The 12,137-nt window shown below is 40.2% G+C and overlaps 1 protein-coding gene across 1 annotated transcript in view; it reads right to left on the bottom strand.

Moving 5' to 3' along the window:
- The window catches only part of LOC146453921 (uncharacterized), a 34,490-nt gene that overhangs the window by 20,680 nt on the left and 1,673 nt on the right, over positions 1-12,137 (bottom strand). The window contains exons 2-12 of the mRNA XM_085095961.1: positions 11,571-11,671; positions 10,264-10,359; positions 9,643-9,672; positions 8,942-9,003; positions 7,834-7,947; positions 4,128-4,182; positions 3,523-3,585; positions 2,609-2,676; positions 1,929-1,969; positions 1,068-1,189; positions 612-772 (exon numbers count right to left, since the gene is read on the bottom strand). Coding sequence (XP_084952087.1) covers positions 612-772; positions 1,068-1,189; positions 1,929-1,969; positions 2,609-2,676; positions 3,523-3,585; positions 4,128-4,182; positions 7,834-7,947; positions 8,942-9,003; positions 9,643-9,672; positions 10,264-10,359; positions 11,571-11,671 — 913 coding nt within the window. The remainder of the gene's footprint in view (positions 1-611; positions 773-1,067; positions 1,190-1,928; positions 1,970-2,608; positions 2,677-3,522; positions 3,586-4,127; positions 4,183-7,833; positions 7,948-8,941; positions 9,004-9,642; positions 9,673-10,263; positions 10,360-11,570; positions 11,672-12,137) is intronic.

Raw genomic sequence — 12,137 nt, 5'->3', positions numbered from 1 at the left:
TGTAAACAAAGAGGCAGCAGCCATTAAATTGTCTTCCGGTCTTTCTTGTAAATGAGATCAGCGAGATCTAACATAATTTCTTAGCTGCTTTGGATAAAACAATTATTCCACTTGCGCTTGCTGGATATGGAATGTTTATAGCCAACTAGGCGCTATCTATCATCTCAAATCCAACGTATGCGCACGTGGAAAAATTGTTAAGGACGGTGCCTACTAATTAAGAAGTATTTTTGTGTGGTTTATGACTATGCGGGGAAAACAGATCTAAGCAAGGGCTATTGAAATCCAAAAAGAAAATTGGGGGTAACCACGCATTTTTTAGAGATAATTAAGCAACAATTATTCTAAAAGAACAGAAACATACGAAGCAATGTATGGCGTTTTTTTCCACAGTGAAGCTTTTTTTCGTCTCTGAAAAATACATGGTTACCCCCAATTTTCTTTTTGGATACCACAAGCACTTGCTAAGTTCTACTTTCTCCGCATAGTTTTAAACCGAGTAAAAATATCCCTGTGTTAGTAGGCACCACCAATTGGTAACCCGAGTATTTCAAGATGCGCAGAACGTATGTGCAGTAACAAAAGTATGGACCGTCCTTAACAGAACATACTTCTCCGGTGGGATATCAGGGGTAAGGGTTATCCGTGTTGGGCTGGGCACTCGTCGTCTCTCGATTGGGCTTGGACTTCTCTGAGGAATTCCTGCTAGCTCTTCATCGCTGAGACCATCATCTTCTACAATGACTTCTTTATCTTTGTCCGCCGAGAACGGCTACAAAAAACACAGCAAACAAATTAAAGTGAATTGATAAGGTATAACGTGAACGGGAAGCTTTACATAGATGCTACTAAAAAGAGGAATGGGAAATGAGAGATCAGGACTGGCGAATAAGATTTAGAGAATATTGAGGTCAGTGCAGAAGATTATCATCACGATAAATAGCCATTTTAAAGAAAAGTTGGCTATTACGTTTTGGCAGTGACCAAGTGTTTGTTGGATTTCCAAACTGCCTTTCACACTTGAACTCCAAAGTATCATTAATGCACACACATCATGTAAGTCTCACCGGTTTATCTCCGTTAGTCCCTCCCAATGACTCCCTCATAATTCTCTTAGCAGCTGTGTCTCGGTTCATGCTTCTTCTTCGTATGAACTCTAGTTCACGCTGGCTCTTCTGTTTTTCTCGTTCTGTGGTCAAAATGGAACACTTCAGTTGTCAAAGAAAGCAAATAAAAGTAGATAAATCCAGGGGGGTGGGGGTACTCCTTGTAATTTTTTTTATGGGGGTACATGTATGCCGCAAAGTTCCCCAAAATAGGACAAGAGAGGAGGTCAATATTCTGCAGCTATAAATTAGTCGTGCACATGGCTCCAGCCTTGCACTGCTTTCGTTCAGTGAAAAGTAGGCGAGCCAAATGTCCGTAAATAAAAAGGAATTAAAAAAAAGACGAATTTACAAAGTGTAAATAAGACCGTTGTTAGCTATTGCGTTCTGGTGCAAATTTCTTTAGAATCTTTTCTTTTACGCTACCTGACGATCGCAACACTCGGAGGGGGGTACTCCCTATAATGGACTATACAGGGGGGGGGCTCCGCCAGAAAGGGGTACCCCTTTCAGTATGGAGGTATATAAAAGGGAAGAGATTTCACGAGCCAAAGTATAGACTTAAAAGGGCCTTTCAAAATATCTCGAACAGACCCAATGAAAAAAGATAGAGCGTTTCTACTGTGGATATGTGAAAGGGGTACCATTTCCTACGGAAGGTATATGAAAGGGTTACCGTTTCTGTCAAACATGGTACATGAAAGACTAAGGGTTTGGACCTCGGGACGAAGCCTCTCCCTATGAACTTTCTTGATTCCCCCCCCCCCCCCCCACGAGTCATAACACCGAGAAACAGTTGCCGAAACATCTAAGAGCATTTACCTGCTTCTTCATCTGTACTTGCACCAGCTACATAAACTTCCCTACAGATTTCAAGAACAGAAAGTAGAGTATTCCACAAAACCAAAGCAAGTGTATTTTGCCCAATGATCCAGAGAATTGTATCATGTTCCACGGTTCACGACTCTGTGAACCAAACGACTTTTTCTTTTACCAACATGACATTCTATTGACCAAACCAATTACTGTGCTGCGCACTTACTAGATATATACACGTAAAGCCACTGTAAAAAGCTTCTCGTTTCTGTTGTTTATATAATCATCAATGTTGTTCACTTACTAACGAAACATCGTAGAAAAAAAAACTGCACTAAACTGCAATAATGACCGGGGGGATACCCTGAATCAATTTTCCTCTTTATGGTTCTCTGTAAACAGATACCGCGTAATAACTAATGTAAGGCGGACAGGCTGTCCAAGGCTGACAATAGTCGGTGCTCAAGCGGGCCGGCACACAAAGACGAGAGACCCAAGGGACAAGATTGTCCCGCACAAATTTCATTCAAGTCTGTCATTATACTCCTTATATAGTGCACAGCTAGAGCCAGTCCCTGAGATGTCCCGTTAGTAAAGAGAGTTGACTGTAGATCATAATACATACATGTACATGTACTTTAATCAAATCAGAGAAGATGCAAAATATAAGGGTGAGGCAGTATTACCCAGTTTTCACTTTCTCCTTGAAAGATTCAATGAGGAATTTCCACCGGTAACCATGCGCTTTTGACGTCTGGAAAATTAAAAGAAAGTTGAATCATGAGCAAGAATTTGTATAAGTGGACAATTTGTATAAGTGGACAAAACCTTCACGGACTCCTATTTTTATCAGTTCTGAGTAAAACCTCTCTTTTGGCGTTCTTGCATGACATGTGTGACTATCTTCTTAAGGTTGGTACTCTCTAATAAAGAGGTATTTTTGCACAGTTTTTGACTTATTATACATGAAAAGCAGATCTAAGCAAGGGGTAGTGGAATCCAAAAAGAAAAGTTGGGATAACCACGTATGATCTTCCCATTATTTTCCCATAATTGACATCTTCACCTTGTTACACTACGAGAGTGAACTATGTGAAAAACATGTGAAGATCATGTGAAACACATGTGAAATATTTTACACTGTGAAAAATGCAGTGAAATATAATATGTGAAATTTTAAACCATGTGAAAAATTATGTGAAAACCGTTTCCCAAATTCACATGCTGTTTCACGTGTGTCAAGGATGTGAAAATTCATGTGAAAACATTTTGTCAATCTCTCATTGAATTTCACATGCATGTGAAGTGCACAGACGCTGTGAAAAGTATGTGAATTAAAAGTTGGGTGATAAGCTGTTTTCCAGTTATGTGAAAAATGAGTTGAAATGACCATTTCAAGCCTCAAGCACAGGCCAGGTATTAGCTTTTAATTAAATCCTGTTTGCATGATTGTCTTTCTAGCTAACATTATACACTGTACATGTAAATACATCATCATACAATCATACTCTGCTAAACACATGTATGTTAAAATAAGTGGAGTGCTGCACCCGTGTGAAATAACTCCATGGAATTCCCATGAGTTCCATATATTACTTACCATCATTTTAGAGAACAGCTTCTCCCAGTTCAGTACTTTTCTCTCTTGAGCTAATCTTTCACTCTGTGGCAATGGTGAGAAATTGTGATCAGTGACAATGAAAGTACTTTAAAGTAATCAGTTGGGGAGTACTCTATTAAGCTTGATAAGGGGAGGTTCTGCCCAGGAATTCAACCTTTGCCCTTAAGCTTCAACATACCAAATTTTGCTAAAATACATGAAGCACCACGTTCACATAATAATTTAAAAGAAAAACTTACACCTTGCTAATAAACCACATAACAAGCCAATAAATTAAATGGCATAGCAAGTGTAATCTTTGCATTGAGATTTCCGGGAAGAACACTTTTCAATTTTTTATTACGCTTTCTAAGACATGGGATTTAAATGCTACCCTTAAATTGCTTCCCTTTTGCAGAAAATGAGGTTTATGAAAAAGACATCCCTTTAGAGTGGAGCGTTCTTGAATAGCCCACAATGCAGAGTACTCCCAATGGGGTAAGTAATAAGGAGGTACATGTACGCATGTGTTGTTGGTATTCCACATAGACAGCTTGTTTTACTTTATGAAGAAATAAAACATAGTACAAAATAAAAATATCAACCTGAATTCCGACCAATACTAGCTTCTGTAAAGCCACGTTGAGCTGTCTTTGTTTGCTATCAAGGAACATAAAAAAGATCAGTCACTTGTGGGGAAGGCCTGTTACATGCAGACCTGCCAACTCTCCCAGTTTCCAAGTCCCGGTCCCGGTCCCGGTCTCCCGCTTAGAGCACCAAATCTCCCGGGAAATGCCTCCCGTGGCCTTTTTCAAATATTTTCATTAATTTCGTTATTTTCGAGATGTCAAAAAGGAATTAACACAAGAAGTGGATTTAGTGTTCTTATTTGAGCTGTTCTCGATGGGAAACGTGAAACAGAGCAAATCAGAAATCAACCAATCAAATACTCATAATTGTTTCCCAGAAAAAAATTTAAAAAGATTAAAAAATACTATTTCGTTGTTCACTTTGTGTTGAGTTTGTTCCCTGATGAATTCTGAAAATTTGGCTCATTGGGTGCCTCTGAAGATTTCTAGATGTTTCCAGATTTTTGTACTCTGGGGGTTGGCAGGTATGTAAAACATGTATGCTGTTCAACTCATCTCCTGAATACATAACAGCCTGAACATTAAAATGATGCTCATTAAAGCATAGCATAAATTATGAGACACTAAAGAATTTTCATCTTTCAGAAGTGTCTGTCTTCAATAGAGAATGTTCACTGCACGAATTTTTACCTGAAATATTTTAATTGACATTATCATACAATCATCCATTGTACGTGCATACCAGTATTAATTTAGAATTGGTTCATGCTTACAATGTAGCATGCGTATGTTGAGTTATGGATGTACGCCAGAAGTTTGGAGAGCACAAAGAAGCGTAAGAGTACGCCTCAAGCAACTCTGGCTTCTTGAGTGCTCTCCAAACTTCCCAAGTGCATCCATTACTCGATATACACACAGCTAAAAATTAAAAGCATGAACCAATATTATTCTTTTGTAACATAGTGACAACAAAGTACTGTGCAGAAAAGAAGTTTTATTATGATTGATTACAAACTTTTCTTGATGTGCTATATGGAAAAACAAAGTTACAAAGTTACAAACATGCCACAATGGTTAATCAATGAAAAATGGTATCAATAGGGAACTTAAGCACAGACATTTTTGGGCCACGGACGGCAACTGGAAATTGAATTTTTCCCTTTTTGGAGCGTTTACACGCCATCGCGTTTGTACGTTCAAGCCACAGTCATCAACAAGAGCTTTTCCTGTCCGTGGTAAGGAGCAAAACCACGCCAAAAAAGGAAACATTCGACTTCCGGTTGCCGTCTGTGGCTCACGAACGTCTGTGCTCAAGCTGCCTAATTTCAAAGTTAAGGCAGAAGCTAGGGTTTCCATTCATCCCGTTGTTTACATGATGCACGGTACAGTTGGAGAAGACTCAATTCCAATTTTCAATTTCTAGGGAAACTTTGTAAAAACTGGTTTGTCTGACTTGCACATGTCATTAAATGGATGCACGGCAGTGCGTACGTTGAGAAATGTACCATGATGACGCCAATAAGAATTAGATAGGGAAGCATGGGTGCTATGTTAAAACATCATTCGTGCAGTTTGTGTTTCAGCCAATTAACAAATTGTACCAGTCCAACTAATTTCAAAGTTAGGTGCCTATATAATCTAGAGACATAATCAACATTAGATAGGCAGCCTCCACATTGTATAATGGCCCCATGACTGGTTTATAGTACACCACCCAGACATGAGCAGGCCCCAACCCAATGACAGCACCTCTCCCACTATGATGTCAGTGACACACCCAGACATGAGCAGGCCCCAACCCGATGTTGGTACCTCTCCCACTACAATGTCAGTGACACACCCAGACATGAGCAGGCCCCAACCCGATGATGGTACCTCTCCCACTACAATGTCAGTGACACACCCAGACATGAGCAGGCCCCAACCCGATGTTGGTACCTCTCCCACTACAATGTCAGTGACACACCCAGACATGAGCAGGCCCCAACCCGATGATGGTACCTCTCCCACTACAATGTCAGTGACACACCCAGACATGAGCAGGCCCCAACCCAATGATGGCACCTCTCCCACTATGATGTCAGTGACACACCCAGACATGAGCAGGCCCCAACCCGATGTTGGCACCTCTCCCACTACAATGTCAGTGACACACCCAGACATGAGCAGGCCCCAACCCGATGATGGTACCTCTCCCACTACAATGTCAGTGACACACCCAGACATGAGCAGGCCCCAACCCAATGATGGTACCTCTCCCACTACAATGTCAGTGACACACCCAGACATGAGCAGGCCCCAACCCGATGATGGTACCTCTCCCACTACAATGTCAGTGACACACCCAGACATGAGCAGGCCCCAACCCAATGATGGTACCTCTCCCACTACAATGTCAGTGACACACCCAGACATGAGCAGGCCCCAACCCGATGATGGTACCTCTCCCACTACGATGTCAGTGACACACCCAGACATGAGCAGGCCCCAACCCGATGTTGGTACCTCTCCCATTACAATGTCAGTGACACACCCAGACATGAGCAGGCCCCAACCCGATGATGGTACCTCTCCCACTACAATGTCAGTGACACACCCAGACATGAGCAGGCCCCAACCCGATGTTGGTACCTCTCCCACTACAATGTCAGTGACACACCCAGACATGAGCAGGCCCCAACCCGATGTTGGTACCTCTCCCACTACAATGTCAGTGACACACCCAGACATGAGCAGGCCCCAACCCGATGATGGTACCTCTCCCACTACAATGTCAGTGACACACCCAGACATGAGCAGGCCCCAACCCGATGTTGGTACCTCTCCCACTACAATGTCAGTGACACACCCAGACATGAGCAGGCCCCAACCCGATGATGGCACCTCTCCCACTACAATGTCAGTGACACACCCAGACATGAGCAGGCCCCAACCCAATGATGGTACCTCTCCCACTACAATGTCAGTGACACACCCAGACATGAGTAGGCCCCAACCCAATGACAGCACCACTCCCACTACAATGTCAGTGACACACCCAGACATGAGCAGGCCCCAACCCGATGATGGTACCTCTCCCACTACAATGTCAGTGACACACCCAGACATGAGCAGGCCCCAACCCGATGTTGGTACCTCTCCCACTACAATGTCAGTGACACACCCAGACATGAGCAGGCCCCAACCCGATGTTGGTACCTCTCCCACTACAATGTCAGTGACACACCCAGACATGAGCAGGCCCCAACCCGATGATGGTACCTCTCCCACTACAATGTCAGTGACACACCCAGACATGAGCAGGCCCCAACCCGATGATGGTACCTCTCCCACTACGATGTCAGTGAAAAGAAACAAGTGGGCAGAGCTGGGAGAGATCAAAAAAACTCTAAAACCTGAAATACTACACCGAAAATTTTGAAATGGCTAAAATCCCATTAGTTTGCCAATCAGCATAATACAGTACACCAATACATTGTTACAAGCTGGACATCCCCAGAGACCAGTCAGTCTGGCACAGGAAAAACGGTGCTACAAAAGTTTTTGAAAATTTCCATTGCACCATTTGCCCCACCCCCTGACTGACTGCTGCTAGGTCTCTGAGAACACAATAATTTGGACTGACAATGAAGTGTTTATAGGAAGAAAGAAATCTCATCATCCAGGCACTGTTTCAAGGAACCGGCCTGATGCAATTATGGTGATCAAAATTTTTACTCACTTTTCGTAGTCTTCATGAAGCTTTTTCAGTGCAGCACTTTTGGTCTCCCATGGAGTAGAGTACAATTTCACCATCCGCACCAACTCTGTGATTGGAACACTTAGATCTGATGAACTATGGAGGAAAGGAAAGGTTAGTTAGTGTAATGTTCAATTCCAGAAAAATCAATACCCACCCAATGGAAGGTCACTACAAATTCCTTTGGGGTGGGGGGTGTCAAAAGTCAAAATTATAATTATTTGTAGAAGCAAAGTGCATGTATGAAGTTAAACTGGAATTTCCTGGGGGAAGGGGGTGTAAAACAAAAAACCTTCTGTGGGGGGAGAATGGATATTTTCTGGAACTGCACAATGTACTTATTACATATACTATCAGAAATATCTAACTCCTACATCTTTCATCTAACTGTATACAATGATTTATCGGAAGGTGCATGCAGACAATCTTTCACACAAGGCATGAGTTGGAGCACAAGAGATGTGAGACGCTCAAAAGAGTGGGATAAAATTGTGACTGAAGAAGAGAAGGACTCGTACATATTACTTAGGTAGATACTGGTGTGCTTGTTTTTGTCTCTGTTGTGTTTGTTGTCTTTTTTCTCTGTGTTTTCCGGCCACAATCATTGTAATTTATTTCATGTAAATTGGCTGCCTTCAAGTTATTTTAGGAAGCAAGCCGATACCCCTTTTTCTATTTCATTGTATGTTTTATGTTATTTCAGCTGTAAGTGCTCTGTAGGGGTAGTCAATAAAGTTGTTGGTTTTTTCGTACTAGTACTTAAAGGGCCCTAGTCAGCCACACCTTTGTTTTTGTTTATATGCAAAGGGTTTGGCTATTATATTTTGTTCGGAGCATGTCAAAATGAACGAAATCACTGTGAAACTACAAAAGATAATGAAACATACTTTCAGGAACACAACTTACAGTTAAGCAATAAGATTTCGTTTCACCATGCAATATCAATGATTTCGATGGCATCGAAAATGGCGGAGGCTGACTAATATATAGGGTCCTTTAAAGTGTATGGATAGGACAAATCATTACCAAGCTCTTAAGTGCACACTCTACTTGATCCAACTGAAGACAACACAACATCAGATAAATTTACCTTCTAAATAATTTTCCAGTGACCAGTGCAACTTTCAATAGCAAACTTGGAGGAAGGGCATGCTGAAATGAAAACAAACCCATTTGAATTTGCATATTTTGATGTCCACAACAAAAACACTGTTAAATAGAATCAAATTAACATATTTAAAGCTTACACGATGTACATATAACTGAGTTTGATGTAGAAAGAATTCACTCGTAATTGCGTTTGGAGTCGAGATTGTAGGGGACAGTCGATGAATGGATGAATGGATCTGGCAATTTCCCCTGCAGATTTTCCAGGGGGGGGGGGGGGGGTGACATCATCACCAACTTGGCAGAGGAGAGTGATCCTGGGTTTGAGATCATTGAACGCACTCCCTAATCTTTGATTATTACTAGTTACCAAATACATTGTTTGCATGGCACCAAAAACTTAAATGTATCATTTCTTGACAAAAGCCTATTATTAGACTATAACAGATAGACTATTGTTCACGGCTTTGTGAATCTGGCCCAAGGACTCTAACTTGAAAATGACTGACGACTAGTCGAAACATAGTTCATTTTTAGTATTAGCTTATCACTTACTGCATTTTAAAGAATTTATCCTTGTGTAAAACTTGATCATAAAGGTGCTCAGGTAATAGACAAAGCTCTTGTGGCCTGATTTTAAGGATTAACTCAAGAACCACAAGAGCGTAGAGTAAAATAACTCACCTTTAGTAGCTCATCCTTGAGGGCAAGCAACTGGATAAATGCAAAACAATATACATTTAGAAGTTATATGTTAACATTACAACCGAAGAGTGACCTCGGCATTTATATTCCTAGGTTGATATCAGTAAAAATGATGAAATAAGGACAACAAATGAGTGATTTTTTTTCTACAGCACACATGAACTTGTGACTCAGCTTGAAATAAAACAAGTTACATCTAAATCACTTTAATTATGTGGCTAAACTTGAATTTCTGAGGGGTGAGGGGCATCGCAATATATTTTTCCTTCCCTTACATTGTTTCCCAGAATAAACAATAAATGAAGTTTGTATCTCACTGTTGGCTGGAATGGTATATTTACAGCTGGGGAAATTAATTAAGGCACATATTTATTTAACATGTCTGTTCCAATCATTTCAGTCAAATATTTGTTTTTGGTTTGAAAATTTTAAAACCAGTTTTTCTATTGTTTTCCTATGTATCAGATTTATTACGACAAGCATTATCTGGAAAAAAAGAAAAAGAAAAACCAAACTGGTTTAAAAAATCTAAACCCACAACAAACATGTTTTACGGCCATTTATTATCTAGACTAGTACATGAAGTCAGGCCACACTCACCTCAGAGAGAGAAGTCTGGAATAACGCCAAGCAGTTCTGTACCCCCTCACAAAGTGTCTTGAATTTTTGTTGTTCTTCATGTGGTGTTGATGTTCTCTGAAAAGTGAACATATACAAAGTAACCTTTAAATGTAATATTTGCATATTACAACAACTGTTATATTTTACAAAATTATTATATAATTTATAATGAACAGTTCATTAGTAATTAAGGTACATACATGTACAGTATTGCTTGAAAGTATTGGTTTCAACCGTTTCCCAACTACACTCAAATAATTTGTGACTTTTGTAGCATTTAATACAGAAATTATGTTATAAAATAATACACAAGGCTTTAAAAACTGTTAGTTTGCTGGCTTAAAGTACTTACACTGTCATTTGCCTTATTAAATAATTTACATTGTGGCTACTCAAACTGGGGCCACTTGAAAGAAAATTAACCAATCGCAATGTTTCTTGAAACAAAGGATCTGGATTCTGAAGTATATTATCAAACAATAATTAATATCAGGCTGTTTTCAGCTGAGCCTTGGGTGACCTATCCTTTTTATCACTTTGTTTTAGCTTAGTATTTAATCATTCTCTTTATGTTCGAATTTATGTTAAAAAAAAGAGATAATTTTTGAAGAAAAAATGAGTTCTTGCCAGAAACACAAGCTTGACCATCACTCATCTGCTTGTGCTTAATTTGTCATAAGTGCGAACTCCTAGGCGGCACTCCCGTTAATATATAAGTTATCTAGGTACATATTTGTATGTGCTGCACCAATAATATTAGGGTATTGTTTTTGAGCTGTTTTGGTCTGGGGTACAGATTTCAACTATTTTGGTCTGAAAGTCTGAAAATGGGTGTGGATTTTACAGACCAGGCCTAAAAATGGGTATGAATTTGAAAGGTTAAGTCTTAAAAGGGGTACAGAAATTTACATGTTTTGGTCTGAAATTGATTAAGCATCAGGTTTTGGAGAAGCTAGCCGCATACCCCCAACCAAAAATTCCAAGCGTTAAAACCCCTCCTCAGACTGTGAACTGTTGTATTAGATCAGCACAAATGCCAGCATGAGAACTTACTGTAGCAGGACTTAGTCACATTGCATGTTACGCCTTGTGCTTGTGTTTTATACTGAAAATTCCACTAGTATGCACAACATATTAGAATCATTTAGAAAATCAAAAGCACTGAACATCTTGTGTCATGTTTCACACACTATATTCATTCTCATGCCTGTGCTTATTCTTACGGTGCTTCAAGGTTGTTCTTACATTAGTGTTAAATAAATGTGCTTCTTGCATTATACCCTTACCTCACTTTCAACTATTTCTAGGTTAGAATCAGCTCTTTGGAGCTGGGACTCTGCAAACTCTGGCACTGGCTCCAATGAAGAGCTTGACTTCTTTAGAATGCCTTAAAACATATGGGTACAAAGTGAATAAATTTGAACGTACAGCAAAATTTACAAAGGGAAAGTTGTGTTCCATTAAAATCAAGATTAAGACTTTCAAGACCCAAGTCTGAATTGGTTTAATTCCTTACAAATAGCAATTTAATGAACAAATTGGCTCCCTGGCTAACTTTGCACCCCCTCTTCCCTTCTAATCAAGGGGAAGAGGGATCGTTAACTGGAGGTAGTGTAACTTTGCTGTTTTGACCTGAGAGTGATGGTTGTTCAAAAAACATATTGCTTAATTACTTAGAAGAAATCCTCCTGAACATCACACTGTCAGCTTTCTCCACCCAGGATTAAAAATGGGTACCAGCTTGAAAACTGTAAACAGCTAGGCATTCTCATGGCCGATTTAGAAGATACAACTTTTGCTTACGATCGACTGTCGCATGCGATTTCTAGAGTGCGTGCTGCTCACGTCATGCA

Source organism: Pavona decussata, unplaced genomic scaffold (assembly GCF_977016875.1).
Source record: "Pavona decussata unplaced genomic scaffold, jaPavDecu1.1 SCAFFOLD_321, whole genome shotgun sequence".
Lineage (NCBI taxonomy): Eukaryota > Metazoa > Cnidaria > Anthozoa > Scleractinia > Agariciidae > Pavona > Pavona decussata.
The sequence above is the reverse complement of the archived record's forward strand: the minus strand, read 5'-3'. Positions and strand labels throughout refer to the sequence as shown.